Raw genomic sequence first — 23,855 nt, forward strand, 5'->3', positions numbered from 1 at the left:
TCGCGCCTGGTTCCCTTAGGTGCCGTGTACACAGAGTCAAACTTTTACAAACAGAAACTACTTGATGAAACACTTATTTGGTGGAATTTTTCTTTTCTCGGACCAATCATTAATGTTTTTTTAACCCCGTTTACTGGATCGTGCTTAGTTTGGGGGCAGATTCCATCAGAAGCCGCTTGAAAGAAGTCACATGCAATTTCTAGTTTTTCCAACAACACAAGGTGTTTTTTGAAACCTCTGCAAGAAAAAAAAAAATCTTGTATGTACAACAAAGGAGATTTCTCATAGAAATCAATTGGAAGAGTTTTCCAAGAGTTTAAGCAAATGTTTCAGGCTTTTTTTTTTTAAAATGGAAGTCGCGTGCACCTCGTGTAGTCGACGCAATGCGCCCAGGAGGGATAGGAAGCTGCCGGCCACACTTGTGGAAAGATGATGAAAAACTCTAAGGCTGCCGTCACACTATCAGTATTTGATCAGTATTTTACATCAGTATTTGTAGCCAAAACCAGGAGTGGGTGATAAATACAGAAGTGGTGCACATGTTTCTATTATACTTTCCTCTATTTGCTCCACTCCTGGTTTTGGCTACAAATACTGATGTAAAATACTGACCAAATACTGATAGTGTGACGGCAGCCTTAATGGAGCCACACCACTAATTATAGGTAATTGGGGGATTCAGAGGACGAGACCACCTCTATGACACCCATGTCTTCTAGCAGGACGGAATACTCTTCAGGTGCCACTCCCTAATAATCCGGCTTTAGGAGCCCTGTTTGTTTGTTGTTCTGTTACATTGTTTCCAATAATCTACAAATAAAGCAACGTATAACCAACCAGCCCCCTGCTCCCCCCTGACCGGCCTTTCTGCCTCTTGGTTCTCTCATTTTGGGCCTCTTTTTTTACAGTCTGTGGTCACAGTTTGGGGCCCCCAAATGTTTTTGCACAATTCATCATTTGCGACTTTTCCCAAAGCTGCAAAGTTTCTCACACGTTCTCCATTTCTCTGATTTACATACGGACATTTGTTTTTTGTTTGTTTTCTTTCCAACATTTTGAAAAATTTAGAGCAAAAAAACATCAACAGACGTCTCAAGACCAAAAAAAAAAAAAAAGAAAAACGTCTTGGTTTTTTTACCCCACAGCAAGCAGAGATCCTGCAAATGGTGAGAACTTGAAGACACAAATATATCGGAAAGTGCAAACATTTCCTGACGAGGGAAAGGAAACATTACTACAAAACACAGAAGACTTCTTTACATCTCAGGCCTCTTACCCTTACGGCTTCTCAATCTCCAACTGCTGGGGGGACTACAATTCCCAGAGCCTGAAATCAGGGCATGCTGGGTGTTGTAGTTCCTGGACATGTCATCATGTTGCATTTGCTACATTCCAGACTTTGAACTTGATGACATCACATGACATGGGCGGAGTATAAGGAGGCGGAAAACCTATTTAAGGAGGAGTTTGGGGCTTTACTGGTTCTGCAGGAAGAAGGAGCAGAGCTGACATGGTTGGTGCAGGCTGGGGTCACTACACTGTCACTCCCAGCATGTCCTAACACTAACAGTCCCATGCTGGGAGCTGCAGGTCATTGTATTCTGAATAGTGTGCTATTGTCCTCTGGTATCAGTCAGGGGCAGTGCTCATGCTGAGTGTCTGCAGGGGGATCATTATTACATTGTGTCACTTCACAGGTCAGAAAGGATGGGGTCACACTGGCGTCTCCAGGGTTTGGGGGCATTAAAGGCTTTTTCCTGAAAAATCAAGATATTCCTGATAGGTAATTTGCTGATCATTTGGGGTCTGATGCTGGGACCCCCACAGATCCCAATATGAGGACTCTGCATCCTTGCTCCAAATTTAGCGGAGGTGCGTATGCCTGGCCTGTGCTCCAGTCATTGTCCATGGACGGCCGTGTGTAGAGGCTTTTTCATCAGTCCCAAAGATAATGGATAGGAGGCCGAGCATAAGCGTTCAGGACAGGCCACATTCTCAGGATCTGTGGGGGTCAAAGTGGTAGGACCCCCAGTGGCCAGCACATTACCCTCCTATCCAATAGACAGGGAATATCTTGACTTTATGCGAATAGCCCTTTAATGCCCCATTTGCAGAATTGCAGGGGTTCCCATCTGTTGGACTCCCAACAAATAGCAAGTCATCCCCTATTGATGGAGGTGCCTTAATTTTTTTTTTTTTTAGGACTATCCCTTTAAGGAGGTTTCCTACCTTGTGTCTATAGCAAATCACAGTAGGACATATCTGAAGCTCACAGGGCCCCAACACTCACGGCACCATAGTGGTTTTCTCACATGGCTCCTGTGCGGAGGATTCAGGGAGAAGTGTCAGCTCTAGGGGTGAGCGGAGGATTCAGGGAGAAGTGTTGGCTTTAGGGGTGAGTGGAGGATTCAAGGAGAAAGGACAGCTCTATGGGTGAGCAGAGGATTCGGGGAAAAGTGTCAGCTCTAGGGGTGAGCTGAAGATTCAAGGAGAAGGAACAGCTCTAGGGGGAGCAGGGGATTCGGGGAGAAGTGTCAGCTCTAGGGGTGAGCGGAGGATTCAAGGAGAAAGAACAGCTCTAGGGGGAGCAGGGGATTCGGGGAGAAGTGTCAGCTCTAGGGGTGAGCGGAGGATTCGGGGAGAAGTGTCAGCTCTAGGGGGAGCAGAGGATTCGGGGAGAAGTGTCAGCTGTAGGGGGAGCAGAGGATTCGGGGAGAAGTGTCAGCTCTAGGGGTGAGCGGAGGATTCAGGGAGAAGTGTCAGCTGTAGGGGGAGCAGAGGATTCTGGGAGAAGTGTCAGCTCTAGGGGGAGCAGAGGATTCGGGGAGAAGTGTCAGCTGTAGGGGGAGCAGAAGATTCGGGGAGAAGGGTCAGCTCTAGGGGTGAGCGGAGGATTCAGGGAGAAGTGTCAGCTGTAGGGGGAGCAGAGGATTCTGGGAGAAGTGTCAGCTCTAGGGGTGAGCGGAGGATTTGGGGAGAAGTGTCAGCTCTAAAGGTGAGTGGAGGATTCGGGGAGAAGTGTCAGCTGTAGGGGGAGCAGAAGCTGCAGGACGGTGGGGGCCATCTACAAGTTGAGTACAGGTAACAGGACCCAGTACCTTCTAGTGACACTCCCTACAATGCTGTGGATGCTAGTTGTGCTCGTGTCAGATTGTGCACCTTTGTTGTGGGGTCCCAGTGTCCGGCTCGCTGGTAAGGAATCTCAGGCAGGCGGATCCCCTCCATCCACAGGCACAGACTCTGCATGCATAGACTGCCCCCTGGTGGTGCGAAGGTAAAAATACAAGAAGCAGATGAACCCTTAAAGGGAACCTGTGACTAGGAATAATGCTGCTAACCTGCAGATATGGGGTTAATCTGCAGGTTATCATCGCTATTCTGCTGTGCGGTGCCTGCACGCAGGTGAATGCAGTGGGGAGAAAATGATCTTTATTCTCCTACCAGCATTCCGTAGTCAGTCATGGGTTCTGAATATACAGAGAATATACTGCGTCCCGGCCCTGACTGACCCTGGCTCTACATTGCGGCCGGGGCCTCTGTATACTCGGCAGTGACTGATCCGCTCCCGCCCCTATGACTGAATACCAAATGCTGGCGGGAGAATAAAGATCATTTTCTCCCTGCTGCTGGACAGCATAATAGCAGTGTTAACCTGCAGATTAACCCCATATCTGCAGGTTATTCCTGGTGACAGGTTCCCTTTAAGGTTTTGTTCAAACGTTATCGGCAGGTACAAAAACCCAGCCTAAAAAAGCAGCAAAAACTAAACCTGCTTTGTAAGCGGCTTAAACTTGGCATAAAAAAACTGCAAAAACGTGTGAACATGGCCTTAGACTCGCCGTTGGCGTTCCTGCGCTGCTGCAGTTATCATACAACCAAACATTGTGTGTTTTTTATATAATGTTGCTGCCCTGATTCATTATTTGCAGTATTTTTCTTTTTGTCTGATTTTAATTTTTTGTGCCAAATTCTTCAAAATGGGTGACGGGATTTTGTGCAAAATCAAAGCTGTCTTGTGCCATTTTTAAATCATCTTTGCGCCGTCTTACTGTGAAGTTGCACGATACATTCTGCCTGTTGGTCTTAAACGGTGCAAAAATAAAATGAGGACAGAACGGCGCAGACTGCGACACCGAGAAGTCACGAATGGCGGCCGTGATGGGGAAAGTGAGCAGTGGAGGCCGAGAAACTCCGGGGCCGCAGATTACAGAATGACACACCCATTCGCGGAGGCGATGGTGGCCCGGGGGTGGCCGTGCTGGAGATCTCCGCTTGCTGTCAGTGACTGTCACTTTCTTGTGTTGCAGGCCGCGAACATGTACGGATTGATATCGGAGAAGTGCGACCTCGCCCTCTTCATAGCGGAGCACCGCGGCGAGCCGTCGTGTCGCCAAAGGTTGAAGGTATTTTTTAACCCTTTCTTGGCACCGCTGACTGCTCACAAAAACCAGTTTATTAGATGGTGCAAGTTACTTCGCCTCCTGGGAGTTGTAGTCCCCTCACAAATGTCCTGACTCCTTCGCTCTCTCCTAGGGGCTGCAGCAACATTATTGCGCCGCCCGCAGGACTTGCGCTGACGGCAGTTGCTTCTATAGAGGTTTGGGCTTCGCTTTTCTTGAGTATCTGCTCGGTAAACCCCAGGATTTGCTCCGGTGAGTGGGCGGCCATTAGTCTCTGACCACACGGATATTTCCAGGGTCCGTCCTCAGCTGTTTGCTCTTCCTCGCAGGTTTAGAGAGCGGGTGACACACAGTCAGCGGGAGCTGATGGCTGCCGGATTCCAGGATGATGTGTATAGACATCACTATGAGACAGTAAGTCTGAGCCGGGAGGGAGAGGAGGGGGATGCAGCTTCAGTCTGAGACTGCATGCTGGCAGGGGCGAGATCTGATTGGCTTAGAGCTCACACCTTTCCAAACTTAGAGAAAATAAACATTTAAAGGTGTTGTCCAGAATTGTAAAAAACACAACCGCTTTCTATCCTAAACAGCGCCACCTCCATACACAGGATGTATGATATTGCAGCTCAGTACTATTCCCCTTAATGGAGTATTACCACAATACCGCACACAGCCTGCAGACAGATTTGGCGCTGTCTTTGGAAGAAAGCTGCCACGTTTTTCTAATCCACCTCCAGAGAAGCCCGAGGATGGATAATGGCTTTTTCTTTATTACAGAATTAAAGTAACTTTCATTTAAAGATCTCTGCTTGCTGTCAGTGAAAGGAACATTTGATATTTCAACAGGACGAGGTTTCAGTCTTTGGACATAAAGAATAAAGAGTGCTCCTGTTCTTTGACAGGAAATAGAGATCCTGAAAACGACCAGTGGTTAGAAGACTAGGTTATTAGGAAAGTTGCAAAAATTTGCATCATTTAAAGATTGAAAACTTTTTACTTAAAGGAACTCTGTCACCTGAATTTGGAGGGAACAATTTTCAGCCATAGGGGTGGGGTTTTTGGGTGTCTGATTCACCTTTTACTTACCCGCCGGCTGCATGCTGGCTGCAATATTGGATTGAAGTTCATTCTCTGTCCTCTGTAGTACATGCCTGCACAATCTTGCCTTGCACAGGCGTGTACTATGGAGGACAGAGAATGAACTTCAATCCAATATTGCAGCTGGCGGGTAAGGAAAGGGTGAATCAAACACCCGAAAACCCCGCCCCTATGGCTGAAAATTGTTGCCTCCAAATTCAGGTGACAGAGTCCCTTTAACCTGAGTGCTGATGGGTTAGGCTGGGTATCTTGTAGGCAGCTGGAGATGCTGGGGGTAGTTGTTCCAGGGCAGGTAGAGCAATCATATGTTAATAGTGTTTTGCATTTCCCCTTTAAGAGTGGCAGTGGGCAGTATAGCAGGAGATGGTTGGGGTCCTGAACCCCTGCAGCCAAGATATTGCCTCCTGTAACATGTGCTCTGATCTCTCTCAAGTTTCTCAGCCTTGTAGATGTGGCAGCGGGCGAGGTGATGGCCGAGAGCAAGGCAACGGAGGAAGTGACAGCAAGCAACCTCCTGACAGCGTTCAACCATCCCTACATCTCAGACAGCGCCGTCCGGTACCTGAGACTCGTCACCTCCGCCTTCCTCCGCAGCAGAGCTGACTTCTTCCAGCCGTTCTTAGACCATGTCGGCAGCATGGAGGACTTCTGTACTCAGGTCTGGCTTTTTTTACATGTGGTGGTGGAGGGGGGGGGTGTTGTCTTTCTTGATGGCAGATGTCAAAGGATAGGACAGATGGATTGTGATATGCCCAATCCTTTCAGTGGTGCCTGACACCATCTTACTCCCCTTGTCCCATCCCTTTCATCTGCAGGATCTATAATATACAGCAGATATGGATCCCACTGATGTGATCTCACAGGTGGACCCCCGATAGGTGCCATTGTCAGTGACTGTCAGACTTTCCCTTCATATTTACAGCCCTCTACAATAATTGTATGGGAATCTGACCATCACTGCGAAGGCCTTGCATCTACTATCCACACAGATGGGTCATATGCACGCTCGGCAGAAGTGAGCATGCCTTGCACATGTGCAGGATCCAACCGTTTTATAATAGCATACACTGCCGTGTTTTTCCTCTTCCTTCCAGAACGTGGAGCCCATGATGGCGGTGTGCGACCACATCCAGATCACAGCTGTGACGCAGGCGCTGGATATACCACTGCAGGTGGAATATGTGGACTCCAAAGACACAGCCATAACTCAGCACGTCTTCCCGGAGGGATCCTGCCCCTGCATCTACATGCTGTACAACGAGGACCATTACACCCTGCTGTACAAGGAGGGAGCGGTCCCCCCTGTTGTAGCGGCTGTTGCACGAGACTGACGCGGGGGTCCTACAGCTTCATGATGCCTGACACTGTAAATCTGGACACGTACGACGTGAAACTGTCACCAAGAGTTCCAATCTGCATTGCAATTTATTAACCCCTTAGGGTTCAGGTGTGGCTTCAGGGAGAGGGACACCCCTGAAGGTCTGGTGTGGTCTCCACATGTGGGAGCGATACTTGCTGTAGTTATATGGAGCATAGTGACTGTTACATCAGATGGGGCTCATTCTTGTGTCCAGTCTGTCTGCGGCCTCTGCAGGTTGTGTCCCTGATTCTGCAGGAGCAGCACCACCTGGTGGCCGCTCCCAGCAGCTGCGGTCTCTGTACAGGGAATTCTCCCATCAGGATTTGGGTTTCACCCGATTCTCTTTGGCTTTGAGCTCTGACAACGTGTGCAAAGCGCTCTGTGCGGTGTTGAGGGGCAGGCTGGGCAGGGGCAGCTGGCCGCTCTGGGTCGGGTACTTGGTTTTCATGACGTTCCGGAATACAGGCTGGGCCAAGAGTCTCTTCAGCTGCTTCTTCATCATCTTCAGGGCTTTCTGCTTCTGGTGATCTTCTTGTTCATCCCGTTTTCCACCTAGAAATGAGCAGGACAGCAATGAGTTAATTATTACATCATCTTCTGATGGTTTGTTACAATGTATCAGTCTGGGAAACTGCAAGAAACCCTCAGGAGTGCAGATAGGAGGGTCCCGGCATGTGACTCCTTCGCTCTGCACATGGAGAATAGCACAAACACTATTTTGTGATCTGCAGGGTGCTATAAAGCCAGGATAGCCCTTTACTGTTTTGTAGCTCTTAATTCATTTTTCACCCCGTACATCCTACATGGGGTATATAGAGCACCAGCCTCACAGCAGCACCCAGAGCCAGCTCCGACTGCTGCATGTAACAAGTTCTTCCTCCATTGGGTGGTGATTGTTTTTTACTTTAATATTTGTATCTGGAGCTAAAAATAAAGTTTGTAATTAAGTTTCATTAAATACTTTGCACAGTTTGTCATTTACAGGCTCTCTGCTGCGCTGCAATTCTACCTTAAAGGGAACCTGTCACCCCGTTTTTTTAAGAAGAGCTAAAAATAGCGTTAAATAGGGGCAGAGCTGGGCTTTCCATTAGTGTATTTTGGAGCCTTTATTCCCCACCTATGCTGCCGAAATACCTTTGTAAAGTCACCGTTTTGGGCTGTCGCTCACGCTGGTCAGGTCATATGGGCGTGGTGACAGCGCTGTTTCTCCCCCAGATCTCCGTTGGTGGCATAGTGGTGTGCGCATGTCCAAGTGGCGACTCCACTGCGCAGCTTCAAGGAAAATAGCGCGATCTGCGCTATTCAGCCGTTTATCGGTGGGCGCGGCCATCTTTGTGAGGCTGCGCGTGCGCAGATGGTTCTTCTCGGCTTCCCGGGGCTTCAGGAAAATGGCCGCAGGATGCTGCGCGTGCGCAGATGGAGATCGCGGTGGCCATTTTCCTGCAGCCGAGATGCGAACTCTGCTTCAGGAAAATGGCCGTCGAGATCGCCATCTGCGCACGCGCGGCATCCCGTGGCCATTTTCCTGAAGCCCCGGGAAGAACCATCTGCGCACGCGCGGCCTCACAAACATGGCCACGCCCACCGATAAACAGCTGAATAGCGCAGATCGCGCTATTTTCCTTGAAGCTGCGCAGTGGATTCGCCACTTGGACATGCGCACACCATTACGCCACCAACGGAGATCTGGGGGAGAAACAGCGCTGTCACCACGCCCATATGACCTGACCAGCGTGAGTGACAGCCCAAAAGGCGACTTTACAAAGGTATTTCGGCAGCATAGGTGGGGAATAAAGGCTCCAAAATACACTAATATAAAGCCCAGCTCTGCCCCTATTTAACGCTATTTTTAGCTCTTGGAAAAAAACGGGGTGACAGGTTCCCTTTAATGATACATTACAATGAGAGATCCTCAAATTACAAGTTACCCAACATAGAGCTGCACTTCTTGCTAGAATATATTAATCCCTTAAAGACCAATACGCCTTTTAACGGTGCTGAGAAATAAGGGTATAGTGCCCCCAGGGTCAGAAAATGTCAGCTTTTACCATCCACAGTCTTGTGACTGCTGCTGTTCACTTAATGACGGCGATCACAAGTTTTCCATTCACTTCTCTCTCCTCTATGATCTAGCATACCATAGAGAGAAATGGGGGTCCCTCGATCTCCTGAACCACCCCCCCCCCACTGGTACCTCCATCCCTGGACCCTCCAGCTCCATCTCCCAGCTCTGTGTCTTCTTCCTGGAAGAAAATGGCGGGCATATGCGTATGTGCCAGCTGAGATCTGCCAGTCGGTACCTGGCAACAATAGATTTACCTATTGGTTCATTTTGCTCACTGTGATACACCATATCACAGTGATCAAAATGAAAACAAAATAGTAAATCAAACCCCCCTTTATTAGATAAAAATATTGTATTTTTAATTCTTTGCAGTTAGGATTGGAGTTACGGTCGTGGTGTTGCGATTAGGGTTGGAGTTAGAATTGGGGGGTTTCCATTGTTTAGGTACATCAGGGGGTCTCCAAACGTGACATGGCGCCCACCCTTGATTCCAGCCAATTTTGCGTTCAACAAGTCATACTGCGCGCATTCCCTTCTGAGTCCCGCCATGTGCCCAAACAGTGGCTTTCCTCATATATGGGGTATTGGCGTACTCAGGAGAAATTGCACAACAAATTTTGTGGTCCATTTTCTCCTGATACCCTTGTGAAAATAAGAGTTTGGGTCTTAAGTACATTTTTTTTTGTACATTAAGTACACTGCCACTGCTTTGGTTCTCGTGAAGCATCTGAAGGGTTAATAAACTTCTTGAATGTGGTTTTGCACACCTTGAGGGGTGCAGCTTTTAGAATGGTGTCACTTTTGCTGTGCCTAAACAGTTGAACTCCCCAGTTCTAACTCCAACCCTAACCACACCACAACCGTAACCCTAACCCAACGCAAAATCGTCTGGAATCTACTGTGGGCACCATGTCACATTTGGAGACCCTCTGATGTGCCTAACTCCAACCCTAATTGCAAAGACTGGAAGAAATACAATTTTTTTTTTTTTACCTAACTAAGGGGGTGATAAAGGGAAAGGGGGGGTTATATATTTTATATATATATATATATTTTTTTTTTTTTTCCACTGTGACAGGGTCTATCACAGCGATCAAAATGAACCAATAGGAAAATTGGTATGCCAGCTGAACTTGGCAGGCGCACGCCCCTGCCATTTTCTTCCAGGAAGAAGACGCAGAGGGATGGGGGAGGCACCGGGGACCCCATTTCTCTCTCTTCTGGTATGCTAGATCCTATCACAGGAGAGAAATTAATGGAAAAGCTGATTTTATTTTTGTGATCACGTGACTGGGGATGGCAAACGAACCGAATCATGTTCTCTGACATTTTAGCTATCTGTGGTAGCAGAGACACCGGAGATTTTCTGACACTGGAGGCCCCTTCACTGCCCCCGTTAAAAGGCATGTCGGCAGATAAGGGAATGAGCACAAGCATTCTGTATCTGAGATATCGCCATCTGCTGGCAAATCATAATGACATCTGTGAATACAGAAAGATTTTCCTATACTAGAGGTAAAAAATCTTATTTATCCTTATTGATGTAGTTTTCATATACCATGCTGCTTTTTAATACACAGCTTTCTTACCTTCTAAATTCCAGTACCTATTCCTGAATTGTCACACCTATTATGTTCCTGGATATTAATTTTAGACTTCCATATTTGTGATTTATCTACTTTAATGTCTGAGCTGAAGGAAAAAAAAACTAAGTGCTTAGGTCAAAAACTAGCTCACTGACAGATTCTCAGCTGGCTCGTTCTGCAGCCAGCAACAGTCCAACACACTATGTTGGCCACAACAATAGGGCGTCTCATCTGGCACTAACTGACCACCCAAAATGCCATCCTGGGGAGCCAACACTGTTGCTTTGCTCACAAAGCCCAGTCTGAGGCTGCACACTAGAGGAAACCTGAGACTTTTTTGTTTTGTTTTTAATTTTACTTTAGCCTGAAATCCTCAGATCCATGTCACCAATGGGAACTTAAAGTCAAAAGGGCAAGACAACTGTTCTCAGTCGCCCTGTTTTCCACCTTACAAAAAGCCTGAGTGTCCGCTCTCTGTGCAATGAAAAATCCACATGCCTGAATGTTTATTTTTAGGTCACAACAACCCCCTCTAAAAGCCATAAGGGATCAGAAAATCCCAAAAATGGTATGGATAAAAACTACAACTTAAGTATTTACATTTTTTTTTTCTTTTCCAGTAATCTAATAAATTACTACACAGGTTCATTGACGCTGTAAACGAACAGACATGACGACTCAGGGGCATCAGCGCTGCCTCAGTTAAATCCTGGCTTTTCGCACAGTGAGTGCAGCCTAAGCTCAAGTCCTGGCCGCACTCAATGACCATGCAGAAGGCAGGCAGCACACTCAGTGTAGCTCCATAATCACCCTGATCTCTGGCCTCTCTATGAAGCAGCTCACTACACTTATGATTTCAGCAAGCAGCCTCACTGGATTCAAATCTGAACAAGGCCAACATCTGCCAGGGGTTTGTACAGTCTCCCAACGCTGTAGTATATGATGGTGCTATATAAATAAGTAAAATGGGAGCAAAGCGCAGAATTGTGAATGCAGCTCCATGAGCAACTGTACTTTATGGTTTCTACCTATTAAGTCATCGTCATCCACATCTACTTCGAGGGCCTCGGCTGCTTGCTGGATCCAGGAATTTTGCTGTTTTGCTTTACTGTTGAAATACTCCACCTTCTCGATCTGCCGAGCCAGACTGACGCGTTCCTGGAGAGAGAAGAGATGGCAGCTTCCACTAATCACTACTGGAAGGACGATGGAGGCTGGAGAATCGGAGGCTGAAGCCCCCAAACACAGCACCCTCCAGTGGCTGGGGAATACATGACAGCCTTTCTACCTTAATTCCATTCATGCTTTTCGCCTCCACAGGAAACAGCGGGAGCTCGTCATCCTTCTCCAGAGTCCGGAAGATCTTCCTATAATTCAACATATCATCCGGTCCAATCAGAAGCAAACTGAGGCCATCGCAGGAAGCTCGAGCTGTCCGACCGCTGCGGTGCACGTAGGTCTCAGACGTCCTGGGGATCTTCAAACAAAGTGATGTTACACATTCAACACCAATATATACACAGTAGAATAGTGAGTGCAGCTCTGGAGTATAATACAGGATGTAACTCAGGATCAATAAGGTAATGTATGTACATAGTGACTGCACCAGCAGAATAGTGAGTGCAGCTCTGGCATATAACATCTCTATACTGGAGTGAAGGGGCTGTACCTGGTAATGCAGGACATGTTGGATGTTGGGAATGTCCAGACCTCGGGCAGCAACGTCGGTGGTGAGGAGAATACAGCTGTAAGGAGAAGATTGTGATTATGGCATCATTGTCATCGCCCACAAGGTCGGTATACTCATCTGCTACAGTTATCCATGCTGCTGTGGACTCTCCTCCTTCCTCTATATGAATTTTAGTACACTTAATATTGGGCGAGAATCATCACCTTTCACGTTCTGCGAATCTCTCCAGGTTTTTAAGCCGCTGCTTCTGGTGCATGTTGGCGTGGAGGGGCATGGGGTTACATTCCAGGATGGTCAGGAGAGACGTCAGCCGCTTAATGCAGTCGATGCTATTGGCAAACACCATGGTCCTGCCCGGGTACTGCAGCAGGAAGTAGTAGAGGTAGAAGTCCTTCTCGTCAGCGCTGCAGTGGATCTTGGTCTCGGTCAGCGTCTCCACGGTGGCCTGCTTCCTGGTCAGGTCGATCACCTTAGGTTTTCCCTTCAGGCCGATCTTGGCCATCAGGCTCTCCAGCTTTCCTTCCTTGTCCATCTTCTTGTAGTTCTTCTTCTGCAGGAGGCGGCTCGGGGCCTGGTGTATGAGGGTCAGGGTGGCAGAAAACACAAATGTCTGTCTCTGGCGGTTGTAGTGCGAGTCACTCAGCATCTCCAGCAGCTGCAATAGCTCGGCGTAGTGGCCCTTCTCCACCATCCGATCTGCTTCATCGATGACCAAGCACCTGCGGCAACAAGACACTAAGCTAAACTCAGGTCCTAAACCATCTAATAAATGTTCTAGCAGTCATATTAGTCATTAGCAAACTGATCCACAAAGAACACTGGGAGACAACTGACCTGGAAGTGCTCTGTCATCAAACCTGTCTATGATGATCCCTATCATTGTGCAAGAAACATACATGGAATTCAGAACTCTAACAAAGCTGGGGGCAATTCCCACAGGAGCTTTTGTAGTGGCCATTTTGAGTAGCTGCCAGAATTTTATACCAAGAAGTCAATGATGAGGCTCTTGGAAAATCGTGTGCCACAATGGATGAACAGAGGGTTTGCCATCCATTTTTCTGACCATTTGCCGATGTATGCAGGGACATTGGAGTGGTGGATATACCGTATTTTGCAGACTATAAGACGAACTTTCCCTTAGAATTTTGGAGGAAAGCAGGAGGATGCTTATTATAGTCCGGATGTACCTTATAGTTTGGCTGGGGGGAGGGTGCAGCAACAAAGCGGGTCGCAGGAGCCGACGGTTGTATGTTCACTATAAAGTAAGATAAATATTCATTGCTCCCCCCATGTCCATAATCCCGCCAACCTCTGAAAGTGAACGAGGCTAAGAGCATGTAGAGCAGTGAATATTCATTCTATCATATAGCGGGCACACGTGTCAGTTAAAGGGTTAATCTCAGTTAAAGGAGTTACCCAGCATTGATCCCTTTCACACCAGGAGGCAAGCGTTGCGGATGGCAGCACGTCTGCACAAATCTTTGGGGATGTGTGCATGATACCCATCAATTGTGCAAGTGCAGCGCCCCAGAGATCTGGTCGTTGCAGTATGACACTCTGCCACTAAGGGGAGTGATGGTACGTCTGATGGCACTAAAGGAGTTCTCCTGACCAGGTATCATCACCAGCACACATTACACTTCACACTCCGGCCACTAGGGGGAGAAAAAGGCTTTATTTATTGGGCCACTCCTCACACTGGTAAAACTAGGGGTTGGGGAGGAAGTTAGTCAGAAGCTGACTGGGTTGGATTCAGGCAACATCCCGTGGCAGGGGGTGTTGCAGGGAGAAGACACAGGGGGGGTCCCTGTCAGGCGTGGGAACCTGGCAGGTGCCTAGCGAACAGAACGTAACGGAACCGCGCCTGCACACCCCGCGGCGGTATCCTAAGAGAGACACGAAGGGAAGGATATTGTGGAACAGTGTAAACGAGATCAAGCGCAAAAGGAGTACCAGTGGGAGTCGTGCCGTGAGACCGAGGCAACATCCTACTGAGGCGCGTAGCCGGAACACCGCGGGAGTAACTGACTCTAGGCCTTACTTCGAACTCCACAGGACAGTTAATTATAGGTTGGCTGTCTACCTTAAATTTCCTACGAAGACATAAGGGGCAACATTGGGAGAGGGGCGTCTCTAGGGTCCCGGAAGACCTCCATGCCTTCCCGTCATACGGGTGCGTCCTAGCCATAACATATCTGGGGGACGAGAAACTAGCAACATCTGGAACTAAAGAGAGAGAGAGCTGTAGAGAACGACAAACGAGAACAGCAGTTGTGAGGACTATTCCGAATGCTCAGCAGGGTAGGACTACAACACACAGGCGCTAGTGGTAGGCAACGATTTCCATCTGCGAAGGAAACTCTGGATGTGCCCATCGGACCCGCCGGTCTCAGATAGCCCTGTTAAACGTGCTCTGGATTGCGGATCCTGAAGTCTTCAGTAAAGAGGTAAAGAGACTGCAACCTCGTGTCCTCGTTATTGACTGCACCTCACACCATCACCATCTACCTTACTGGGAAGCCCTGGGGACGTACTTCACCTGTGGGAAGGTATACCATCCAGCTGCCATTCCATCACCCCAGCGGACCCCACAGAAGCGTCGGTCAGCCCGACCGAACACCACAGGTGGCGTCACGAACCCCTGACAGACTGTACCACCACCTTTATTGGACGCCCCTTAGCAGGGTCGCAGACCGGGTCTAGCCACCGTGACAGCCTCAGAACCAAACCAGAGAGGCCCTGTACCGAGAACTAGTGGCCCTGTGTCTGGGGGCGCTCCACATGTGTCTCGCTGGTATTTGCAGATGAAACATCAACATCACTGCAAACCTCCCGGTGAGGAAAGGAGCAGCGCTGAACATCCTTTTAAACGCAGCCATACACTTTTCACCCAGCTTTCCCTAAAACCGACAAATGTCAGAAAAATCTTAAAGGGGTTTCCAGGTTTGGAATATCCGATTGGTGGGATTTGAAAGCTGTAACAGTGTTCATATTGTCAGCCACTCAGATATATATATATATATATATATATATATATATATATATATATATATATATATATATATATATATATATATATATATATATATATATATATATATATATATATATATAACACTGTAATTGGGAATGTTTTTTAGTTTACATGCTCTTTAAATAAAAGGGGTCTGGTTGTGGAAAGAACACACCAGACACTCAATACGAGACAGGACTGGTCCTGGACCCAATCCCCCACTCACCGGAGCTTCCGCAGGTTGCACAGATGTGGATGTCTCTCTTTAATCATCTCCCAAAGACGCCCGGGGGTTGCAATGACAATCTCCGGCCTCCGGTTTAGCACTCTCTCCTGTTTCTGGGGGGCCATCCCTCCGACCACTATCGCCGCTTTGATCCCTGAAAAGAAGGGTAATGTCAAAACAGAAGGTGTCAGAAAAAACAAAGCCCCAATGCCTCTTCTAACCAAAAAGGGGATGCATCCTTAAAGGGGTTGTCCAGGCTTGGGAATCAAGTCTACCGTCATTATGTGTCTGCAGACTTATGAAGCCTCACAGTGCGCACTGCCAGGATTCTACAGTGCCCGAAGCGGGAGGTCATGTGTCCGAAAGCATATGATTTGTATACTTCTGGTCACATTCTCAATGGACATGTCTGGCCTTGTTCATTTCACTTGTAGTGAGCGAGGCCGCACATGTCTAGTCGGAATGTGACCGAATACTTGCTTGACTGCACGCACTGTGAGGATTCACAAGTCTGCAGTCACAGAGTGATGAAGATACTACATGTAATGAATATAGAGACTCAGATCTCACCGGTAAATTGCGCGACAGCGTCCATGTGATGTTTGACCTGCACGGCCAGCTCTCTAGTTGGGGTCACCACCAGTCCGAGCAGCGGCCGTTTGTTGTCGCTTCGGGGAGCAGGTTCCCGAGGAGCAAAGTTGAAATTAATATCAACGTCTTTCACAACCTTCACACAGCCAATGGTGGAGTAATCATCCTCATCATCCTCAGGGTCATCATTTACTTCTTCTGCCTCCCCCTTTATATCCTTATCAGGATTCTCAGTCACTTCAGCCTCCAAGTCCTCCGCAATCTCCTTGCCACCCTCTTCCTCCTCTTCTGCTGACGCTCCATCTTCCTGAGCTTTCCTCCATTTCAATATAGAGTGGATCATTGGGATGGCAAAGGCGAGAGTCTTACCACTTCCTGGAGTGACAGGAAAAAAAACCAAAAAAAACTTACAGAATTCACGACCAACTGATGAAATTTAAAAAGTGGCTGCTGGCGTTATGTGCATAGGATGAGGACCCCACCAGAGTCACCAGGATTCTGCGCTAGAACTGTGGCAATGTGACATGGGCGATGTCAACATTTCCAAATAAATGCGACCGGAGGAAGAGGAGAAAAAAACAAACAAACAACAAAACACAAAATACCCATGAACAGACTCCTTGCTGTGGTCGTAGTTTTTGCACATTGTTATTCCACAGGGAACCATTGAAGTCACCTCTGATTTTTGATAATGCTGTAAATTTGAGACTACTCTGTGGTTTCTAAAGTTTAAAGTATAATTTCCATCTGGGACTTTTCACGAAAATCCGCAGACATCTCTCCATTTCTGAAGGTTCATTACGAAGCCCTGTTATAGAGATTAATGTGAGTCCCAACGGTGGGATACCTCTGTAGTCACTGCACAATAAAAAAAAAAGCTTTGCATCTTTTTAATAAAGTTTGCCTTGCAAATGATCCCCATTTTCAAGAAGTAAACCTATAGAGAGGGCACCGGAGGTAAATGCTCCGCCATCACAAATATCATAGAAACCCCCAAAAAATGGACACTCGAGCTAAAAAAATAACAATTTTATTGAGAGAACTATATTAAAAGTACATAAATAATACACACAGAAACTAGAATAAATGGATGCAATGAAAAAACAGAAAGGAGACACTAGTGCCACACACGGACGTAATACTAAACTAAAGAGCAGGAAAATCAATTGTACTCCTACCACGGGTGTATATATATCTACATATAAGTAGCATACATCATAGAATAGAACAGTGCAAAATGCGTATAAAAAATTATTATTATGATTGTATTAAATAACCGGGCAGATGGTAACAGTAATCACAAACCAGAAGCTCTCAGATACTGAACAAGTGCAGGGAGATACTGAGTACAAGTCAAAGTACAAATAAAGTGCCTAGTGCAGACTTAGTATGGCAAGGTACCCCATATAGCTATGCTACCATCAACACATTATTATAATTATTATTTATTTATATAGCACCATTGATTCCATGGTGCTGTACATGAGAAGGGGTTACATACAAGTTACAGATATCACATACAGTAAACAAACTAACAATGACGGACTGATACAGAGGGGCGAGGACCCTGCCCTTGCGGGCTTACATTCTACAGGATGGTGGGGAAGGAGACAGTAGGTTGAGGGTTGCAGGAGCTCCGGTGTTGGTGAGGCGGTAGCTCCAGTGTTGGTGAGGCGGTAGCTTCGGTGTTGGTGAGGCGGTAGCTTCGATAGTGATGAGGCGGCAGCGGTGTCAGTGCAGGCTGTAGGCTTTCCTGAAGAGATGAGTTTTCAGGTTCCGTCTGAAGGATCCGACTGTGGTTGATAGTCGGACGTGTTGGGGCAGAGAGTTCCAGAGGATGGGGGATATTCGGGAGAAGTCTTGGAGGCGATTGGATGAGGAGCGAATAAGTGTGGAGGAGAGAAGGAGGTCTTGGGAGGACCGGAGGTCCCGTGAGGGAAGATATCGAGAGATTAGTTCAGAGATATATGGAGGAGACAGGTTGTGGATGGCTTTGTAGGTCAGTATTAGCAATTTGAACTGGATACGCTGAGGGAATGGGACCAAGTGAAGAGATTTGCAGAGGGGGGAAGCGGAGGAGTAGCGAGGAGAGAGATGGATTAGTCGGGCAGCAGAGTTAAGGATGGACTGGAGAGGTGCAAGGGTGTTAGCAGGGAGGCCACAGAAAAGGATGTTGCAGTAGTCAAGGCGGGAAATGATGAGGGCGTGCACAAGCATTTTAGTAGATTGGGGGTTGAGGAAAGGACGGATCCTGGAGATATTTTTGAGCTGGAGGCGACAGGAGGTGGAAAGAGCTTGGATGTGTGGTTTGAAGGACAGGGCAGAGTCGAAGGTTACTCCGAGGCAGCGGACTTCGGGTACAGGGGAAAGCATGATGTCATTGACTGCGATAGATAGGTCAAGTAAGGAAGATTTGTGGGATGGAGGAAAGATGATGAGTTCAGATTTGTCCACATTGAGTTTGAGGAAGCGAGAGGAGAAGAAGGAGGATATGGCTGATAGGCACTCTGGGATTCTGGACAGCAGAGCGGTGACGTCTGGGCCAGAGAGGTAGATCTGAGTGTCGTCAGCATAGAGGTGGTACTGGAATCCATGGGACTTTATGAGTTGTCCCAAGCCAAGTGTATAGATTGAGAAGACTAGGGGTCCTAGAACAGAGCCTTGGGGGACTCCAACAGAGAGAGGGTGGGATGAGGAGGTAGTGTGGGAGTGGGAGACGCTGAATGTGCGGTTGGAAAGGTACGAGGCGATCCAGGATAGGGCGAGGTCTTTGATGCCAAAGGAGGAGAGCATCTGCAGTAGGAGGCAGTGGTCAACTGTGTCGAAAGCAGAGGACAGGTCTAGAAGGAGGAGTACAGAGTATTGTCCAGTAGCTTTGGCGGTAAGTAGGTCGTTAGTGATTTTGGTCAGGGCAGTCTCAGTTGAGTGATGGGGGCGGAAACCAGATTGTAGATTGTCGTACAACAAGTTAGATGAGAGGTGGGAGGAGAGATCAGCATGGACGTGCTGCTCCAGGAGTTTGGAAGCAAATGGGAGCAGCGATATTGGGCGATAGCTGGACATAGCAGTTGGATCGAGGGTTGGCTTTTTAAGGATAGGCGTGATTGTGGCATGTTTGAACGCAGAGGGGAAGGTGCCAGAAGTTAGTGATAGGTTGAAGAGGTGGGTTAGGGATGGGATAAGTGTGGTGGTGAGGTTGGGGAGGAGGTGGGATGGGATGGGGTCGAGCGCACACGTGGTGAGGTGCGATTTGGAGAGGAGACAATTAAGTCCCCCTTCAGTGATGTTGGATAGGGAGGTTATGGGGTTTGGGCATTGGTCTGGTATACAAAGGGGTTGTGGTGGTTGAACAATAAAGACTTGCCTTGTCTGGTCGATCTTATTTTTAAAGTGTGTGGCAAAGTCCTCAGCAGAGATGAGGGAGGTTGGAGGGGGCAGTGGTGGGCGGATGAGGGAGTTAAATGTTTTGAATAACTGTTTGGGGTTGTGGGATAGGGAAGATACGAGGGTTGTGAAGTAGGCCTGTTTAGCAGAGGTGAGTGCAGATTTAAAAGCGAGTGTTACTTGTTTGAATACAGTGAAGTCATCTTGGGAGTGTGTTCTCTTCCAACGCCGCTCCGCAACCCTGGACACTTGCCTTAGCTTTTTGGTGGTGTTATTATGCCAAGGTTGTCTATTGATACGTCGCGCTCTGCCATGGACGAGAGGGGCAACCGTGTCAATAGCTGATGCGAGAGTGGCATTGTAGAAAGCAGCAGCACTGTCTGTGTCGTGGAGTGAGGATATGGATGCCAGTGGTAGGATGGAGTCAGAGAGTGTGTGGGTGTCTAGGTGTGCAAGGTTTCTGCGTGGGTGCGCATGTTGCTGGATATGGATGATTGGTGAGGAGGACAGGGATGAGAAGGTGAGCAGATGGTGGTCGGATAGAGGGAGAAGGGAGGTGGTGAAGTTAGATAGAGAGCAGAGACGGGTGAATACCAGGTCTAGTGTATGCCCATCCGTGTGGGTGGCTGCGGAGGACCACTGAGTAAGTCCAAAGGATGAGGTAAGGGACAGGAGTTTGGAGGCTGTTGACTGAAGGGTATCAATGGGGATGTTGAAGTCACCCATGATGATGGTGGGAGTGTCAGCAGAGAGAAAGTGAAGAAGCCAGGTGGAGAATTGGTCAATAAAGGCAGTGGCCGGGCCCGGAGGTCGGTATATGACGGCCACTTGGAGGTTGGAGGGAGAGTAGATGCAGACAGAATGGACTTCAAAAGAGGGGAGGATAAGGGAGGGAAGAGGTGGGATTGGGTTAAAGGTGCAGTTTGAAGTAAGGAGAAGACCCACTCCTCCACCATGTTTGTTGCCGGGTCGAGGGGTGTGGGTGAAGTGGAGGCCTCCGTAACACAGCGCAGCAGGGGAGGCGGTGTCAGAGGGTGTTAGCCATGTTTCTGTGAGGCTAAGGAAGGCAAGATTGCGGGAGAGAAAAAGGTTGTGAATCACATGCAGCTTATTGCAGATTGAGCGGGCATTCCAGAGTGCTCCAGAGAGAGGGAGCAGGGGGGTGGGCGTCAGGGGCACGGGTTTTATGTTGGAAAGATTGCGGAAGTTCATGTTGGATAGGGAGCGATAGGAGGGAGTAGTAATGGGAGGTATGAGATGTGGGGGTCCAGGGATGGGAGATATGTCTCCAGCAGTGAGGAGAAGGAGAGAGACAGAGCAGGTGGGAGAAAGAGAGTGGCCGACTTGTTTTATGTGTTTGTTGGACAGATTTGAGGTTGAGGAGCAGGTCAGCAGAGGAGGACAGGTGGGGAGGTAAGAGGGAAGGGGAGATGATTATTAGGTTAGGGAGTGCTGGGATTTGTGATAGCGAAGGAGAGAGAGGACTAGTGGAGCAAACAATGTAGGGGCACAGGTAAACATGGCAAAGAAGTAAGATTGGTTAATAAAACCAATAAAACACATGAGTACAAATATAAAGGGAAAATCTCCTATACGTAGATGGGTAGAACCTGACTAATGCCTACATAGCAGTGAAGAGGGGCACACAAGAGAAGTACCAACCTGCAGCCGTGCGTGGAAAGAGGGGCCCCAACGCGCGTTTCGCAAATGCTGCTTCAGTGCCCCCCGAGGAAGCAGCATTTGCGAAACGCCCCTCTTCACTGCTATGTAGGCATTAGTCAGGTTCTACCCATCTACGTATAGGAGATTTTCCCTTTATATTTGTACTCATGTGTTGATGGTAGCATAGCTATATGGGGTACCTTGCCATACTAAGTCTGCACTAGGCACTTTATTTGTACTTTGACTTGTACTCAGTATCTCCCTGCACTTGTTCAGTATCTGAGAGCTTCTGGTTTGTGATTACTGTTACCATCTGCCCGGTTATTTAATACAATCATAATAATAATTTTTTATACGCATTTTGCACTGTTCTAATCTATGATGTATGCTACTTATATGTAGATATATATACACCCGTGGTAGGAGTACAATTGATTTTCCTGCTCTTCAGTTTAGTATTACGTCCGTGTGTGGCACTAGTGTCTCCTTTCTGTTTTTTCATTGCATCCATTTATTCTAGTTTCTATGTGTATTATTTATGTACTTTTAATATAGTTCTCTCAATAAAATTGTTATTTTTTTAGCTCGAGTGTCCATTTTTTGGGGGTTTCTCCCATTTTCAAGAACTCTGCTTGCTGCTAATGAATAAAACCATCTTCACTATCTTCACATTTAGACCTGATTTGTTACCAGAGTTTGTTACAGTTGAATCCGGTCTCGACCAGTCCCTACTATAGTGTGATACACTATCAAGACTAACACGTTTCACAGCGGAGGGTTTGTTACAACTGTATCCAGTCTAGACAATCCTCTAGAGAGATTTCTGCTGCTGATTAACTCAGCCCACAGAGGATTGTCTAGACTGGATCACTTGAATCGGCCTTTTCTCTGTAAAACTCACCAAGAACATTTCTATTCCCTGACTACAAATTTTCCTAGAAAATATTTGAAAACATTACACATAATTCACACTCACCTGTCTCCGCTGCACCCAAAACATCCATCTTGTCGCGGATGGCGGAGGGCAGAGCCAGAGCTTGGATCGGGGTTGGAGAAGAAAACCCTAAAAAGCTGAGAGCTTGGAGGACCGGAGGTGGAACGTAGAGATCCTTCCATGCTGAGACGTCCACATTCTTCCCGGCCGCCCTGGATAAAGCCCCGGCCGCCCAGTTCTTTAACTTCTTTGTGGGTTTGGCAGCTGGAGTCTCTTCTTGCGTCTTGGGCTCTTTAACCTTCTGCTTTTTCTTCCTCTTCCTCTTTTTGTTTTTCGATGGCTGAGGATTCTTTTCTTCTTCATCAGACGCAGCCACGTCACCATCTTCCTTCTCCTCATCTTCTTCCTCCTCCTCCTCTCCAAATATCATTTCCTCCATCTCATCATCTGACTCATCTCTTGGTTTCTTGGCTTTCACGTTTTTCTTGCGTTTTTTGTTTTTCTTCCGGCCAGTAACATTTACCTCCCCGTCCTCTTCTTCCTCGGCAGGACCGCATTTCCGTTTTCTCACATCTTTGATCAACTCATTGGATGTCCTCACTAATTTATAGTCGGTCAGTTCCTCAAAGCAGATGATTTCATCAATGTTCTCTTCTGCAAAAAGACTGGGGTCCAGCGCCACTGGCTTCCATTTTCCAGTTATTTTGATGCCTTTCCTCTGCAGCTTAGTCTGGGTCCGGCCGCCTTTTTTAGATTTCTGCGGCTTCATTTCACTTCAAACCTGGAAAAACAAAAGGGTTTTGAAAAGATTTAAAAAAAAGGAAAAAAATTGCCGCCTAAAACACTTCTCCATCCTAAAATAAGTTAAAAAAAAAAAAAAAAATCATCTTGTGTCGCCACATCCATACAATGTCCGATCTATGAAAGTGCAAAATTAAACCATAGTGTAAAAACTAAGAAAAAAAAAAAGGAATCAAAACACCAAAATTGCTGTTATCAATGCACCTGGCCCAAAATATTTCAGAAAAAAAGTGCTAACTTTTTGGGTTAATATGTGAAATGATCATTAAAAATATCAGACAAAAAACTGAGATCTCACGCTGCGAGTGCTCCACCGAAGGAAGGAGCGACTTTGGGGTCTCAAATAATGGCGACACAATCCAATTTCTTCTTTTTTAAAGTTCAGAAGCTTTTTTTAACCACAAAAACAATAAAAATGCCAAGTTTGTTATCGCTGTGATGGGGAGAATCTTGGTTCCAGGTGATTTACTGTGCAGATAACAGAACCAAACCCAAGACACAGCGGCCGACTCACGGCTCGAGGATTTATTATTCCGATTTTCTGGACATTATAGGGTAAAATGAACTGCGTCATTTTATGACTCGCCCCACAGAAAACAACCAGGGGAGCGAGAAATAACAGGGACGCTCCAGGAAATTATGGAAACAGAACGAAGCAGCTCCCGGCGTCACCAAAGTACAATACAAATGCCCTTATAATGTAAGGACAATCCCAGACTGAAACAACGTAGCGACACCTCAGCTATGACAAGGCTCCGCTCAGGGCAGGACATCAGGTACTAGGGCTAATATTCCCCCAGTGTGTGTCCGTACAGACATGCTGATACTCCTAGTTCCTCTCAGGTCATTCTCGCCCGCAGTGATTCCCCGGAGCTGCCGCATCACTGCCTCATATTTACCTCTGCTCTGAGCGGGGACAGGATGATCAGGATCACTACTCGATCACCAAACACGCTGCTCACAAGGAAGTCGCCATTACTGTGTGACGTCATCGGAAAGGGACAGAACCAGCTTTATTAACAGCTAAACTTCCGGACACTGCGAG

The 23,855-nt window shown here is 47.4% G+C and overlaps 2 protein-coding genes across 4 annotated transcripts; one reads left to right on the plus strand and one right to left on the minus strand.

Annotated features, from left to right (window-relative positions):
* Nucleotides 1–1,496: 1,496 nt before the first annotated feature.
* OTUB2 (OTU deubiquitinase, ubiquitin aldehyde binding 2) lies at nucleotides 1,497–7,816 on the plus strand. 3 transcript variants are annotated; one of them, XM_069737255.1, is made up of 6 exons: nucleotides 1,497–1,513; nucleotides 4,308–4,403; nucleotides 4,534–4,652; nucleotides 4,730–4,814; nucleotides 5,932–6,156; nucleotides 6,593–7,816. In XM_069737255.1, the coding sequence occupies exons 1-6, from the start codon at nucleotides 1,511–1,513 to the stop codon at nucleotides 6,827–6,829; spliced, it is 765 nt and encodes a 254-aa protein (XP_069593356.1). In that variant the 5' UTR covers nucleotides 1,497–1,510; the 3' UTR covers nucleotides 6,830–7,816. The 3 variants fall into 3 exon arrangements, with proteins under 3 accessions (XP_069593356.1, XP_069593345.1, XP_069593338.1); XM_069737244.1 differs by lacking the exon at nucleotides 1,497–1,513 and adding an exon at nucleotides 3,207–3,274; XM_069737237.1 differs by lacking the exon at nucleotides 1,497–1,513 and having other exon boundaries at nucleotides 4,219–4,403.
* On the minus strand, nucleotides 6,905–23,855 carry DDX24 (DEAD-box helicase 24). The gene is made up of 9 exons (XM_069737225.1): nucleotides 23,710–23,855; nucleotides 22,052–22,790; nucleotides 16,009–16,404; nucleotides 15,439–15,592; nucleotides 12,403–12,918; nucleotides 12,179–12,254; nucleotides 11,798–11,986; nucleotides 11,538–11,667; nucleotides 6,905–7,410 (listed from the first exon to the last, which is right to left on the minus strand). Exons 2-9 carry the CDS (start codon nucleotides 22,776–22,778, stop codon nucleotides 7,175–7,177), a joined length of 2,424 nt encoding a protein of 807 aa, XP_069593326.1. The 5' UTR covers nucleotides 22,779–22,790; nucleotides 23,710–23,855; the 3' UTR covers nucleotides 6,905–7,174.

This window comes from Ranitomeya imitator, chromosome 1 (assembly GCF_032444005.1).
Source record: "Ranitomeya imitator isolate aRanImi1 chromosome 1, aRanImi1.pri, whole genome shotgun sequence".
In the NCBI taxonomy this organism is placed as follows: domain Eukaryota; kingdom Metazoa; phylum Chordata; class Amphibia; order Anura; family Dendrobatidae; genus Ranitomeya; species Ranitomeya imitator.